Source organism: Aphelocoma coerulescens, chromosome 19, assembly GCF_041296385.1.
Source record: "Aphelocoma coerulescens isolate FSJ_1873_10779 chromosome 19, UR_Acoe_1.0, whole genome shotgun sequence".
Taxonomy (NCBI): Eukaryota; Metazoa; Chordata; class Aves; order Passeriformes; family Corvidae; genus Aphelocoma; species Aphelocoma coerulescens.
This window is the reverse complement of record NC_091032.1, coordinates 10,849,194-10,865,013: the sequence shown is the minus strand read 5'-3', so window position 1 is coordinate 10,865,013 and position 15,820 is coordinate 10,849,194. Positions and strand designations below refer to the sequence as shown.

The 15,820-nt window shown below is 53.2% G+C and overlaps 1 protein-coding gene across 1 annotated transcript in view; it reads right to left on the bottom strand.

The window, feature by feature from the left end:
- The window catches only part of RAP1GAP2 (RAP1 GTPase activating protein 2), a 47,946-nt gene that overhangs the window by 2,343 nt on the left and 29,783 nt on the right, over positions 1-15,820 (bottom strand). The window contains 15 exon segments of the mRNA XM_069033220.1: positions 534-5,776; positions 6,972-7,098; positions 7,640-7,757; positions 8,225-8,338; positions 8,473-8,591; positions 8,977-9,114; positions 11,054-11,188; positions 11,422-11,508; positions 11,913-11,984; positions 12,658-12,813; positions 13,010-13,139; positions 13,777-13,877; positions 14,766-14,849; positions 15,105-15,158; positions 15,650-15,728. Coding sequence (XP_068889321.1) covers positions 5,619-5,776; positions 6,972-7,098; positions 7,640-7,757; positions 8,225-8,338; positions 8,473-8,591; positions 8,977-9,114; positions 11,054-11,188; positions 11,422-11,508; positions 11,913-11,984; positions 12,658-12,813; positions 13,010-13,139; positions 13,777-13,877; positions 14,766-14,849; positions 15,105-15,158; positions 15,650-15,728 — 1,672 coding nt within the window. The 3' untranslated portion in view covers positions 534-5,618.

The following is a 15,820-nucleotide window of genomic DNA, read 5'->3' as shown; positions in this document are numbered from 1 at the left end:
CTACTGTGCCTAGAAAATAACTTGATTACTTGATTAATTTCATTCAGGAGGTTTTCCACTAAGCATTATTCAGCATGATTATCTGGTACCTCCAGACTTTCATTAAAGAGACAGACAAGATCTTATCATCTTCTCTAATAGCTGCCCCATGCTGCCCTGCCAGATCTGATAAGCTCTGAAGATGATTTGGAAGAGCCTTAGAACCTCCAACCACTTTTAACTGGGGTCAGTGTCTTCACGTCTGCAGATGCTCCTGTGACTGAATGATCAAATTACTCTCTTGTGTGATCAGGATGAGCAGTCCGTGGCACAGTGAGCATCCCTGCAGGAGACAGAGAGGTGCTCAGACAGCAAAGTCATCCTCCCGACCGCTGGCAGGTGAGCACTGGGCAGCACTCCTGCGTCCTCAACTCTGGCTCTGGTCACACCTGCAAGTTGCTGGCAGAATCAGCCAGGAACTCTGCTCTGAAGGTTGTGGAAAGCTGGAACTGAGGAGTTGGAGAGATAAAAACCCAGTTTCCTTGTTAGCTTACCCGGGATGTCCAGAGGCAGTGATGATGCCGGAGCCTGACGGCCTGAGGGAAGGTCGGCTGGTGTGGACAGAAGGAATTGTTGATGGAACTGTGCTCCGATATTCCTCTGCTTCCACTGCCGCAGAGTTTGACTTCATGTGAGCTCTCCCAGGCTCCCACTGCCATGGCTCAGCCCGGTTCCATGCCCCTCACCTGGTTTTCAAAGGAATGTTCCCAAAAAGCTCCTCTAAAGCTGTCACTACATGGCCACACACAGAGAGTACATATATGGACACAAAATATGTTATTTATTGTGAATTTTGCAAAGACACATTTAAGCAACAAAATATACATTTGTGAACCTTTAGTTTTATACATAACAATCTGCTACCATAGCAATAAATTAAATATACATTATTTACAACAGACATAGGTCACCAGAAACTACAAAGCACCGCCTCTCTACATCAAAAATAAACTTTGTCAGATACATTTCTTCAAGATTTATTTTCACTCTATAAACTCTCTTCACATTCTCTGATATAAATCCAGCATTTCCCTTTGCAGGACATACGCAGTGCTACATTCATTGAACACGATGAAAGCATGCTGGGGGCTGGGGGCAGGGGCTGGAGCGTCAGCGGAGCAGCGAGAGCGCAGGTGGGACCTGCAGAGGGGCCGGGCTCTGCCCTGGCTTTGGGAGTGGTGCCGGCACTGAGCAACTCCCGCAGCCAAGAGATCCCAGCCCCAGGCACAGCCCATTTGTGGCAGCAACATCTCTTGGCCCCTTACCTGCCATTCCTGAAGACCCTCAAAACTCTGCAAAGAAACTGAGCTTGTGCTTAGGATCCCCTGCTTCCCTCAGAAAAAAGCACTTCTGTGTTGTGCTTAGGTGTAACCACCCTGTGCTTGGCTCTGTGGGGTTTCAAGAAGATGCAAGTACGTGCCAAGTGCTTTCCTGAATGGAAGCCCAGCCAGAGCAGCAGCTCACTGCCAGCCCTTGGCAGCTGCACACCAGCCCCTGATGGAGGGGATGCTGGTGGAGGGGATGCTGGTGGAGGGGAAAGGGTCCCAGTCCGCTCTGCACAACGACTCAGAGCCAGCGGCACCAGTGCTGGAGATGTGGACCTGCACCCGACCTGCCACTGCCTCTCACCAAGCCCATGGGCTGGTCTGAGCCAAGGGGCAGCTGGGGTGCAGCAGGAACAAGTGGGGGACCAAACCCTGGCAGGAAGGGGAGCAGCCCCTTGCAAGAGAGACTTTCCCACACAGCGGGGGCTCCCCCATCATCTCCCTAAGGCGTTTCTGAGCTCCTTCTGCTCCCTCTGCAATGTCACTTCTGAGTACGGCAGAAGTTGTGTGTATGGAAACAGTGGAATCAGAAAGGAAAATGCACTGCCCAATAATTCTAGTGTCAGTTAAGGATCCTTTCTTTTATATATATAAATATATATATGTTATGTATATATATATATCCATATATATCTCCCTTTTAGGTATGTATAAATGTGTAAGTGTCACTTATAAGCACAAAACACTTTGCAAAATATATACAGGAACACCTTCACCCACTGCTGGAAGTGCAGAAGTCCCCGGGCTGTAACACAAGCACTGCTCAGTCCCAGAACCGGCACGGGACAATCAGGACCCTCCGGATGGGAGGCGCAGGCCAGCACCGGCAGCTGCGGGGCAGCAGGGGCCGCGCTGGAGCCCGGCCGGGACCGGGGCACCCAAACCGCAGCTGCTGGTAAGGATGTACAGCAGGTTTTAGGCCTTTGGTGAGGAGTGAGTGCTGCTGGATTTGTCCCCCAGAAGCCAAACCTCGCGCCAGACCCGAGGGGGCTCTCGGCCCCACCGCCACTCCAGCGGGCTGGCGCAGGAGAGACAAGTCCAGTGCACTGCAACTCTCCCTGAGGCTTCACACTGCTCTGTTAGTCCCATTTGAATAATTCCCAAATCAATCTAGGTCAAAAAAGGAAAGTCACAGTTTCAAGTGAAAAAAAAAGCAACAAAACAACCAAAAATGGCAAACCAGCTGACAGTAGCCACTGCATCGTCTGCTGAAAGATCTCACGGAGATCAACACCCACGGGAATGACAACATCTACAGAACCGAGTGACTTCTCAGAGGAAAAAGCAAACCCAGAGCAGACCCTGGGAGCAAGTCATTGCACCAGTCAGCGTTTCACTGTGCAGCCTCAGGAAATCAGACCAAAGATTCTAAGAGGAGGATTGGGGGTGGGTTTGAAAGTGCTACTGAAGCAGCATCAGACAAGTGCTGAACAGCAAACTCTGTGATCCTGAGACACCTACAGCTACAGGCTGGGCTGAGCACACTGCAGGCTCCTCTTCCAAAGGAAACTCAAGGCTTAAACTCTATTGAAATGCAATTGGCTAGGAGCAGGAGGGATTGTCCCCATGGGAGTTATTGGTATTTACTAGTCCTACACAGCACTTAGGGCCAGTGAAACTGTTCCCTGCCTTTTCACAATGTGTTCTCCTTATTTAACCTGGTTCCCCTCCCATCAGAGCTACAGCCTTTCCACATGGATTAATTACAGCATGAGTGGAGCACCTAAGTGAACCAGATTGTAAGGCTCTTGGAGAGCACCTCCCTGCAGGACCAAGGTGAGCAGAGCAAGTTCTGCTTGGCTTGGCTCGTCTGTGGCCTGGGGAGATGACAGGGAGAAAGGGACGGTTGAATCCTACAAGCACTTGCCCCAGAGAGAGGGGAGCAGGAGCAGCCACAGCCACGGCGGCTGCGCAGGGCTGCTCCAGGAGCACAGTTCTGCACCCACCTGCCAAAACAGGCTGTCAGGTACTTTGTGCCTCTTGGAGCACCCGCTGTGTGAAGGTGACTTTGGCACTCAAAGTCCTGTTTTCAGTAGGAATCACAAACTCGAAGAACTGTGTTCACTTGAGACTGAGAACCTGGTTTCATGAGGGTTTTCCAAAGGTCACAGGCTGGGGCGGGGGGGGCAGGGGGAATATCTCTGCAGCATCACAGCCTGTCTTCCAGAAAATGGGTAAGGGAAATCTATGAGCAATGTGAAATTTGTGGACAGGCTTCAGGAAACTTCACACAAAGTTCCATAAAAGAGGAAAAGGATTTCTTGGCATGTTGAGAGAGGTATTTTCTGGGAAAGGGCATTATGGAAAAGTTACCTTGCAGAATCTATAACCCTTTCAGAATAACAAGAGCTTGCTCAAAAGCAGCAGGACAGACTCTGCAAGGGCTGGAGCAGCCTAATGCCTCCCAAATCACTGGAGTTTTATGCATTTGCTTGCCTGGTGATCCAAGCCATAGGGCAAAGCAGAGCCCACCGGGTAAATCCCCTCTAGTTCCAGTCCTAGTACTCAGAAAAACTAAAGCTGTGATACACCACAGCTTTAGCTTTGGGTCACCTTTCCCAGGCCTGTGCTCAGTGTCAGGCAGGGACAAAGCAGGGAAGCTGCCAAGGGAGGATGAGCTGGCTGCGGTCCCCATCTCCACCCCCTGGGCCAAGTCACTGACCTGCCTCTTGTGCAAGAAACTGAACAAGTTTGGAGTAAGGGGCTGCCTCTGCCCCAAGAGTTTTGGGGTGTGGGTAGGAGCTGGGGGATGGCTGGAGAGACACTGCAGACCCCACTCCAGGGAGAGCTGCCCAGGACCCCCCCGGGGAGGTTTTGCCCCACTGCCCCCAGAGAAGAGCAACAGCAAACAAAGGTGGAGGGCAAACTGCCCCAGAGCCACTAGCACCTAACTTTGGCCTGACCCCCCACCCTTCAGAAAACAAACATAAACCCCTGTTTCCCCACTGATAACTGCAAATAAAGCATGGAGGGACCTAAACTGTGCAGGGGTCTCTCCTGCTGCCCCTCTGCCCAAACAGAGCTGGCAGGCAACCCAGGGATGGGGGAATGGACGGTGCCCACCAGCTGCAGCACGTGTGGGCAACCACAGGGTGACCCAGCACAGCACCACAAGGGGACACGACCCTGGCCACAGGTGTGTGCAGCACAGTCAGAGACATGTCCCCCCCTGCACACAGAGCAGGGGCGCAGGGCGTGTGCTGGACAGGGGGACACCAGGTGAGAAGGTGGCTGGTCCCTGTCAGGACAGGACTGTAGCAAGGTGAGAGCTCTTTTCCAGTGTAGCGGGCAGCCGGCAGGTGAGGGCACCTCGCTGCCCACGGCCGGGGCGTGCGTGGTCCCATGGGGTGTTGAAGATTTTTCCCTTTGTCAAAACAAGAATTCTCTGCAAAGAAGAAAAGGATAAAAGTGTCAGGAGAGTGGAAGGAGAATATGCTATGAAGCACCTGTCCCAGGGAGGGAACTGAAGCCACAGCAGTGCCCTTCCCCAAAGCACCAGGCCAGGGTGGGAGAAGAAAACTCAGTGATGGGGTGAAAATCCCAGCTTTTTGAGATCCATGCTTTCAGAAATGTAAATTTCTCTCATTTCAAGTTCTATGGGCTCTTCTGCTCAGCTTGCATCTTCCTAATGACACCCTTAAGTTCATGGAACAGAAGGAACCCAGGCAAATCCCACTGAGTTCCCTTCACCTCTGCCCATGAAATCCACCTCCTGAATCTTCCGTTTCCCCTTGGGTTTTTGGAATGGGTAAGGGCCTGCACTGCCTTTCCACCCCTGTGCCCAGAGCACAGCGCAGTAAACCTGGAGATGGGCACCAGTGTTTGACAAAGATTAACTGGGGAAAATGCAACCTGCTGGGCAGGGGCCCCTCACCCTGGGAGCAGGTGCAGGAGTATGGTGATCCAGAAAGGAACAGGTAAAGCTACACAGCAGCACTGGTGGGTGCAGACCTGTCATTTACCCCTGCCCTTTCCCTCACTCACCTACAGCAGTGTTTACGATGCTCTAAGGTGCAGTATGGATCCCATAAGCAGTAACAAGCAGTGTGAGCAGCTGTGGTTGGCTGAACACAGCTGGCCCCCAAACAGCCTTTTTGCACAAAACAAAACATACCAACACTCACCTGTGACAAGTTCATGACTTCCTCCTGCTAGTGGCTCTATGTGGAAGAACAGAACATGGAGTGGGTTGCAAAGGGGCAAGAAGTCACAAAATCCCTTCCCTTCTCTCCCTCATGGTCCTCAGAGCCACCCCTAGAGCCCAGACCCCCCATGCCAGGCAGGGAGGACACGGCTGCACAGCAACCCACCAGCAAGAGCCGTGGCACCTACCATGCTGGAGCTGCCATGGCTGAGCTTGTCAAAGCGAAACTTCAGGTTGGACCTTGGAGAGTTTCTGTTCTTTAGATCTGCTGGAGGGAAGGACAAACAAAGAACAAAAATAATAAACTGTGAACAAAAATATTTGCTGTAGTGCCGGCTGCACTCGCCCAGCTAGGCACTTTAATAGACTGTCAGGAGTGCTACCAATGTTTAGTCTGCCTTGGCTGAATGTTTGGCAAAAGCTGTACATTAAGTGTTTGCGATGGAACAAATTGAGGCTTAATTACATTTCACAGTCTTTCTCCTGGAAATGCCACTGAAAAGGCTACAAGGAATGACTGATCCATATAATGTATGGGTGGATTTTCATGTTCTTGGCAGGAAAAATACAAAACAAACACTTCAAGCATTAAAAGGGGTTGGTTTAAGGGTTCAGAAAATCACTAATGAAATAAGGAGGAGGGCCTGTGGGGTGCTGAGACACAAAAAGCCTGCCTGCACTCCATGGTCCCACTTTACCAGCAACATTCCCAGTTACAGAGCCGTTTGGGTCTGTTTGTGCTTCCTGGCTGTTTCAAAAACAGCTCCTCAGCTGACAGTGTGTTTCCACGGGGATGGTGGTGCCTTGTGGCAGGCTCTCTGTGGCTCAAGGAATCAGAGCCATGGGGATTTGTGGGAGAGGAGTGGCTGCGGCCATCCCCATCTCACTGCACCGTCCCCACAGGATGCACCAGGAAAGAGCTTTTCTTGCCTGTTTTGCCCTTTTGAATTGCACCTCACTGTGCAAATCATCTGACTGAAATGGATGGAGTTGGTGAGCAGGTTGGCAGGAGAGGAATGGAGCCAAGACCACGGGAAGCTGCTTGTTGATTAAATAATTGTGAGTCATGGCTCAGCCTCTGGAGACAGAGTTTCCACAACTACTGCACATGCCTGTCAGGGGAGACAGAGGGAACAAAGCCACAGCAAGAGCCACCTCTGCGCTCTAATTGAGAAAGGAAACAAATTCCCCATGGAAGTACAGAACTACAGTACATGGGGCCATCTCTCCAGAGCAGCCCTGTCAGGATGGGGCTGCCCCGCACCCTGTGGGTGCCTGAACCTCCAGGGCGAGCACAGCTGCTGCTTCACCCTGGGACCTGAACAAGGCTGGGAGGGGGCTGCTCCTCCATCCCAGAGCCACAGACCCCATTCCAACCCACCACTACAGGAACCCAGGGGCTTCGAATGGCTCCAGGAGTGAAGGTAGAGCCGGTGCCCCCTGCCAGTCTGCCTGCCACCCACCTGTGGGGCTCCTGCTCATGATGACAGGGGTGGCCGTGGCCCCCACGCTGGGGCTCTCACTGCCGGGCGAAGCGCTGTAGACAAACACGTCCTGCTTGAATGGCGATGCGGTGGAGGGCTGGCTTCCCTGCTCACAGAGACAGGACATGGCCTTTCCTGCAGTCAGGTCTTCCCCCACGCCCTGCTGATGCCCCACTGCACCCGTGCCCACTGGAGCCCTGCCACCAGTTGCTGGTAGGAGAGCTTGTCCTGACAGAGCACCCTACTGGCCTGGGCAGACCAAGCAGTGCCCAGGGCATCCCAAGGCTCGCTGGGGTGTCACAGAATCCCAGAATGGTTTGGGTTGGAACAGACCTTAAAGACCACCTAACCAGACCCTCCCTGCCATGGGCAGTGATGCCTTCCACTAGACCAGGCTGCTCCAAGCCCTGTCCAACCTGGCCTTAGATACCTCCAGGGATGGGGCAGCCACAACACCTCCGTGTCCCACCAGGCACTCCAACCCTCCTCCTCCCCACACCCAGAGATGGGCTTAAGCCTCTCCCTGTCAGCAGTGAGGAGGCACCTGGGGGCTGGTGGGCACTTCCCCCCACAGAGCCCAAGGGTCCGGAGGCAGCAGGGAGCTGAGGGGTGTGTGGAATGTCCCGCGGGGAGCGTTCGGTGCCTACCACGCTGTCGTATTCCTCCAGGGTCTCGCTCTCCCCCGCTGTGCTGCTGAAGCTGCTGGTGCTGGAGGAGGAACGGGAGATGTTCGACCGCCCGTTCTCTTTCAGCTTGATAAAAGGCCTAGGGAGAGGCGGAACGGAAGGAAGGGCGCGTGGCTGTCACCAGGGAACCGTGTCCCTTGGACTGTGACAGCGGGACAGACCCTCCTGCACACCCCCGGAGCAAAGTGCTGCCGTAGGAATGAACCTTTTGGGGTGCTGCAGTACATGACCACTTCCAAAGGCGTGGGATAAGGCACTGGATGGGTGCCCCAGCAGGAAGCCCTAGGTCCAGCTGACTTCACCTTGGCAGGAAGGAACAGGCACAGCAGCCTTCTATGCCCTGGGGATTTGGGCAACCTCGGTCAAACACTGCTTTTTGCTCTTCTTTGTAAAGACCAAAAAGGAGCTGTGCTCATGAATCACCAGACTCTTTTCTCCCTTAATATCAAACTTATGTACAGTACAATTTAGATATGGTTTTGTTTGACAAATTCCTTGATGTCTGTTGAGCTGTGGTGGAAGGAGGACAGGCTCCTTCTGGCTCACCTGTCTTTGTTGGGGCATATTTCAGGGGAGCTGGGGTTGGATGAGGTTTCAGATTTCATCTCTTGGGAAGAATGTCCCAAATCTGGTGTCTTCTGGGCTCCAGAAACACTGTCGCTGAGGGCACAAAGAGACAGGTTGCATGAGTTATACAAGAGTCTTAAAAGGATGGTCAAACCGTACTACCTAACACCTAATACAAACTGTGCGAGATGCTCTACGGGTACAAAACTTACAAGTGACAAACTTACCACCTTGTCCTGCTCTCGGCCTGGCTCTCCGATGTCGTGTGCAGGCGAGGGAACAGCCCTGACCGGCGCTTGATGGGGCTCCTGGACTGGTTCTTGGCAGCAGCAGCTGGGACAGGGGGCTGAAAACAGAGAACAATCTGGGTTCGAGAGCACAGCTCTCTCCTGGGAGTTCAGATGCTAAGCATCCTGCAAGGAACTGTGCTGCCTGCACATCTGAAAACCACATAATGCCAGAACTTTTTTTCTATCTCCTTTTATTTTGGGGCCAAAACCCCAGGAAGCTTATTTTCGGTTCTTCCACAAAACGAGCCCAGCTTGAACAAAGCACCCAAACTCACAGCCTGCCAAAGTCTCCACCTCGCCCTTACCCTTGCTCTCCATGCAGGGGACTGCCAGGCTGCATCAGTGGAACACAGTGCCCCACCGGGCTGTAGAGGGGTGGGCAGAGGAAGGAACAGTGGGACAGAGGGACAGTGGGACAGAGGGACATGTGGACATGCTCACCGAGAAGGTGGTCTTGGTCACCTCGCCACTGTTGTGTGCAATTCCCCCACTGAGGCTGCCTGGGATGCCACTGCCATGGTGCTTCTTCTGGCTGCCCACCATCGTCTCCATGGAGTGGCTGCGCACCCGGATGGCTCTCTGTGGCAGAGGGGACAGGGGACAGCAAGTCATCACCACCCAGCGGGGTGCTGTCCCCAGAACTTCTCCCCAGCTTCAGGTCTTCCCCAGGCACATGGGAGAGCAACCTGCCTATGCCTCCCCAAGAGCAAGCACACCCCAATAACAGCACGACTGGTGACATCCGCCCTGGCAGGTGTAGCTGAGCATGGGCTGTTCTTGGGGAGCCCCACAGCCACCACAGGATCAGATTTTCCCCCCACTGGTCTGTGATATCGAGGACTACAGCTACAGGACCAGGAGATACAGACACGAGCCCCAAGCCCTGCCTCCTCCCTGGCCAACCTCACAGACCCCTCAGCAGGAGTGGGGATCACAGCCACTCCATAAGACATGGCAAACCTTCCATAATTCTCCCTGGACTCAGGGAGGACAGATCATGTGGAGCCTCCTGCCTTTCCTGCACCTCCCCTGCACCTCTCCAGCCTGCCCCAAAACAGCCCCTGAGCTGGAGGCTTCACAGCCACATAAAAGTGGCTTCTGTTCTTCAGCAAACTACTGCTTGAGAATACATTTAGCCTGAACTGCTGCTTCTGGTTTGGTCAATCCACTTCTGGAAGGGACTGGAGGTGAGCTGTGCAGCACTGGCCCCACGACAGGCGCAGACTCTCCTTGCTCCCTTCATTTCTCCCTGTCAAGCAGCCCCCTTCTCTCACTCCTCACATCAGCTATGTTCCCCATTCTCTTCTCAGCTATTCCCTCAGCCATGGCTGCTGCTCCTACAGCCCCTGAATCCCAGCCCAGGCTGAAGAGTGAATGAGCCATGGCAGGCCAAATTCCTGAAGGTGCCAGCACTGCATCTGCAGCATACAGGCTGTTTGCTGCTGGCTGCGGGGTCATGGAGCCACAGGTGGACCCACACCAGGGTAAGAGGAAGCTGCAGCCCTGAGCTCTCAGCAAGCCTCCAGTGCTGAAGACCACAGCCCCAGCAGCCCCTCCTGCCCATCCAATAACAAACATCAAGCAAGAGTCCATCAGACTGGATTTATTGGGGTCAGCAGCAATTCATACACAATTTGATGTTGTTTGTAGGTAAAAGTGACCAGTTGCTTTGCTGCAAAGCAGCACCCACAGGCACTCACACTCTGCAGGCTCCTGCCCTGGGCTGTGGAACTCTGCGAGGTGCCTTTGTTTGTCACTCACTCAGAGCCCAGCAGAACTGAGCTCTGCTCGCCTCTGAGAACTGGTCCCCCGTCACCTGGCCAACGGGCTGGGTCTGTAGGCCGGATCGCAGGTGCAAGGCAGCAGGCAAAAAGATACCGTGGGGACCAGGTCTCAGCCCTTCCAGCCCTCCTTTACCGTCTGTCCCCCCTGGTCACTCCGACAGCACACGGTGCAGGACGTAAGCCAGCAGGCAGCCCAGCAGCGCGGGCCCCAGGCGTCCGGGCAGGCGCAGCCTCACACGGACCATGGGCCTCACCTCCCACCCCAGCACTCCCTGCAATGCCAAGAGAGCACAGTCTGTCTCCTGGCAGACACAAAGTGTGCCAAAACGTGACTGTTTAACCTCATTGTCGAGACCCTGACGTGAATGCTGTGATGTATGACTGACTGCACAGCAGTTCCATTCCTACACGTCTCACACTGGAACAGGACACATCTGAGCTTCTGCAGCGGGGCCTGGGGAGCTGTGCACCCCTCCTCCATGGCCCCATCCTCCAGGTACAGGATGAGGTGACTCATCCACCAGTGCTCACTTCTCCATGCTATAGGAATAACCGTGCCTGAAATAACTGCAGGAGCTGTCCCAGTACAGTCGCAGGCTGAGCAGGCAGTGGTGGCAGCAGCCCCCACCTCCTCTTGCCACCCTACCCTCAGGGGACTCCTCTTGTCCCCCAACATGTTCTTTGCCAGCCCCAGGTGCATTTTAGCTCCGCTGTTGGCAAGGGCAGGGCTTTACCTTGAAAGACTCCAGAAAGCCTCCATGACCCCCATTCTCCAGCTTGTCCTCCTCGGGCCCCAGCCCCAGCATGGTCTGTGTGTGCCCATGGAGCTCATCGTGAAGGTTGTCCAACAAGGCTGCCCGTGTCCGGTCCTGCAGGAGAGACAAGGCACTCAGTCAGGGGCTCCAAGGGAGGAGCAGTGGCACCGATCCATGTAACAGCCAGCTCATCCATCCTCGAGGGTGGTGCCTGCCCCATGGTCACCATGCTCTCTCATCCCTGCAAGCACTGACCGAGTTCAACAGGGAAAGGTGGCTTTGAGGAGGAATGGGAGAGCTCCCCAAACCTGCCGCTGTTCCAGGCAGGGACACGTGGGCAGCGTTACCTCCAGCTTCGCAAACTTGTCGGATTTGCAGCAGGCGTTCTCAGCATTGATGAGCTTGGTCAGCAGGAACTCCCGGAACTCAGGGCTCTGCAGGGACACAACCAAGGTGGAAAACACACCATTTTTTAAGACTCTCTGTATCTCTGGTGAGATACAGCTGTAATCCAAAACCCAAGCTCACAGCACCCAGCAGCCCCTACAGGTGTGGAAGCATTGGTGGAAAACCCCAGATGGGTTTGAGGCACCCTCCTGCACCAATACAGGTGCCTCAGCACCAGAGCCACTGCTGCCGCCTGGCACAAGTAATACCATGCAGTGGTGTATGGCCACTCACCCTACTATAAACACCAGGGGCCTCACTGGAAACCAAAATCAATGTAGATCAATCCCAGAAGTCCTGTTTTCCCCAAGCTGGTGTGCTTGGAAACATCTCGAACATGCACATCTACTTTTTTTACAGCTTGGAACATGCTTCCCTCTTCAGCTCCTACCTTCTGGAACACCGGTGGGCTCGGCAGGGGTGGGCCAAAGGAGGGAACATCTTCTCGGGCTGTGACTGATACCTGAGGAGTCAAGAGACACGTTATTCCCACGGGTGCAGCAGGATAACAGGGTTTATGCTACCCAGGTGATACATCAGACAGGCATGAACTGTTCCAAGGCACATTCAAACACTGAGGACCACCAAAACTCATTAACAAATGAGCTGTTACACAAACATGTACTTTATGCACTGATGTCTGTATGCACACAAGTTATGTAACAGTGCACACGTAATACACCTGTGTGCACACGTGTGTGTGTTCAGCACTCAGATACGAGTCCCCACGAGGCCTAACGCTGACTGCATCACTGAGCACAGGGTGGGTGCTGGGCAGCTGCCTCCAGACCTCAGTCTGAGATCGTCAAATTATGGAATGGTTTGGGTTGGACGGGACATTAAGGATCATTCAGTCACACCACTCTTGCCATAGGCAGGGACACCTCCCACTATCCCAGGCTGCTCCAAGCCCTGCCCAAGCTGGCCTTGGACACTTCCAGGGATCCAGGGGCAGCCACAGCTTCTCTGGGCAACCTGTGCCAGGGCCTCACCACCCTTACAGGGAAGAACTTCCTCCTAATCTCTAATCTATCCCTTCCTGGTGGGAAGCCATTCCCCCTTGTCCTGTCACTCCATGCCCTTGTCAAAAGATGCTGAAGCAAAAATGGGTACGTGCACATTGGGGCTGCCCTCACCTTGTACGCCGTATTATCTGCCTCGGGGTTTTCCACCTGCACCACAATGTAGGCGTGCAGGAAGTTGGAGGCAATCATGTCAGGGACAAATGGTGTGTTCTCCTCTTGGAAGATAATTGCCACAATGTCATTGCCAATGTGCCTCTTCCTCTGGAGCTAAGCGGAAAGGGAGAACATTGGGTCAGTAAAACCAGGCAGTTCTGCTCATGCAGCAAGCACCAGTCCCAGGCTGGGGAGCCAAGCAGCCACTTCCCACGGTGCCAGGGCTTGGCAGTGCCCATGGCATCAGGCAGGGCAGTGTCAGTGCATCCCCACTCAGACCCTTCTGTGCAAGCAACTTCATCTCTCTTACTTGTTGTGTGTCTCCTTCGGTAAAAGGCAGCTTTGTAGAGACATGAAACATTATCTCCCTGTCCCTGAACACCGTGTACACAGACTCCGCTCCCGTCTGCCCATGGCTGACATCCAGGCCTCCTCGAAAACTGGAGATCAAGGGAAAGGCGGAGAGAAACGAAGAGATATTAATTGAAAGCTTCACAGAGAGCACCAGCAGCTGTCAGGGGACAGGCTGATGGAACAGCCCAGCTCATTTATCTTTATCTAGCAGCAAGCAAATGGGAAAGAACAAACCATGCGTCATGTGTTGTAACCAACCATTGCTGCCACCAGCCTGAAATATAGGGTGCACATAAAGCAGAGCTGGTCAGCCAGGGCTGACCACAGCCGTGGGCACTAGCCATGGCCTCATCATCCCTCACCAGCAGTGGGGGTCTCCCCCCACACTGTGGCCACTGCAGCGACCACCCCAGAGGCACCCGCGGCTGAGCCACGACACCAGGCACAGCACATTTCCACAGACTTCCTTCCATCTATGGCTGAATATAGCCAGATTTTATCACAACCTCAAATCTGCAGAAAAAGAAGTTTTTCTCTCTTGGCAGCTCTGCTTTTTTTTTTAACTCCCCCAGCCTTGAAAAACAAGCCAAAGCTATATTTGCTTCTGCTCTGCACATCCCGCTCATGAGCGAGATGACTTCTGTTCTCGCACGTAGATATTTTTACATATGACATGGTCTCTTGTTAATGTATTTGTAAAATCATCCTTTTTATCTAACTTACCCTTTGAAGTCCTGGAGAGTTATGGTGTCTCCCAGAAAACTTAGGAAGTTCTTGAAGGCAGTGCTCTCTTCATTATTGCCAAACAGCTCCTCCTCTTGGGTCTGCAAAACACAGGGTGAATCTGCTGACAGCCCCAATTTTCCCTGCCTGTCCAATCCCCTCCCAACTCCAGCTCCATCCATGCAGTCCCTGGGGTCTGACCAGCACCTTGTTCCATGGTGTCCTGCATAGCCTCAGGCTGCTCCCCACCTCTGCTCCCCACCTCTGTTCCCCAGGTGGCACCACCACACCCGCCATCAGCACCATCCATGGGCTGTCACAGCCCGCTCAGCCCACAGGACAGCCCAGGGTAAAGCTGCTGAGAGCCACTTCTGAGCCCCAGCAAGGGCCTAAGGATATTATCCAGGAAATACCGAATCAGAAGTGAATCCTCTATTGGAAAATCCAAGCCCTAACCATCCCCTGCTTTCTGTATTTCAAAACAATGAGACCCTAATTACAGCCTTGCATGAGTCACTCAATCCAACCCAAAATGCAACATGTAAGATAATTAAAGTGCCTGTCAGAATAATTCTCAGTGAGTTCTGAGGCTGAGCTCTGCACTCCCCATCCGGAGTCCCCAGCTAATGACAGCATTTTCAGCAAGTGCCTGTCTTCAGAGCCCACAGTCCCTCCAGACAAACGTAGCTGTTTTGCTGTCTAAACATATATCTGATTAAAATACCATGCCTGCTAAAATCCATTTTCACATCCACTTTTCCCTACAGCAGCTTGTGGGCTGATTTCCATACTGAGATTTTTCAGTCATATCATTTTTTAATGAGTGGGGAAAACATCCGAGCAATGAGAAACACAGTCAGTGAGGACACTCAGTGACACGAGGTGCTGCACATGGCAAAATTAACGTCAGAGTTGAGTCTGTGCTCATGAAACGTGGATCTCTGGTGCACAGGGACATGCTCCATGAAAGCAGCATGGGGACAACTCACCTGCCTGAACTTCTGATAGATCACACCAAACTTGAACGTGTTGTTGACCTCATGTTCATCATAAGACACTATCATCTGGGATGCCTGCAGGAAAGAAAAATGCCAATTGTTTCATCTGGTAGTTCAAAATGTGATGGCCAAAAGATCCACGGTGAGGGGTGAGGAGAGCCCACTGGAGCTGCAGCAGGGTGCAACAACAGCTGGGCAGCACCGAGGGAGCGGAAGGGGGAAAGAAGCCAAATTTCCACATAATTAGGCTAAAAGTTTTCAACAGTGGCCCTGGGAGTGGTTCTCAGCATCACTGCAGAACACACAACCAACTTGGGCAGGTTACCTCACCTTGGGGTAGAGAACCGGGTTAAACTTTAGCCCGGAGGCATCGTCACAGAAGGCCTGTGGGCAAGGGGAAAGAGCAGTCAGTGACAGGTCCTTGGCCAAAACTTCAGGCTGTGAATGTCTTATAAAGAAGCCAAATACAGCCTCCGATTGCAGGAGCTCCCACTTCACATCCTCTCATTGGGATGCCCCATGGCCGGGCTGGCACCCGACTGAGGATGCAGCAAGCCAAGTCCCAGGTCTCTCCATGTCAAATGAGTGCCATTTTCTCTCCTTGCCTGGGATCAGCAGGGAACCAACAGCAGGGCCAGCACACAGCACCATCCAAGTGCCCCTTGACCTGAGAGCCCAGGCACTCATTGTAAAATTGAAACTGCTGCCCAACACTGTCCAATGCTGCCCAACACATCCCAGTGATGCCCAACGCCACCCAGCACTGCCAAACACTGCCCAACACATTCTGACACCACCCAACACTTCCCAACACTGCCTGATATGCACTGGCACAGGCTTTGCTGCATGCGTTCCAGCCAAGCCAGGCAATTCACCTTTGCAATCTGGGGGATGCTTGGGAGTTTGCTGAATCCTGCCAATGGAATCCTTTCATGCAATGTCTTCACTTTGGACCTAGCAAAGAAACAACAATGAGCAGACAGACGTCAGAGAGTGTCTACAGCAAAGAGGCACTCTCTGTTGGGAAACACTGTTGTGCTGCATTT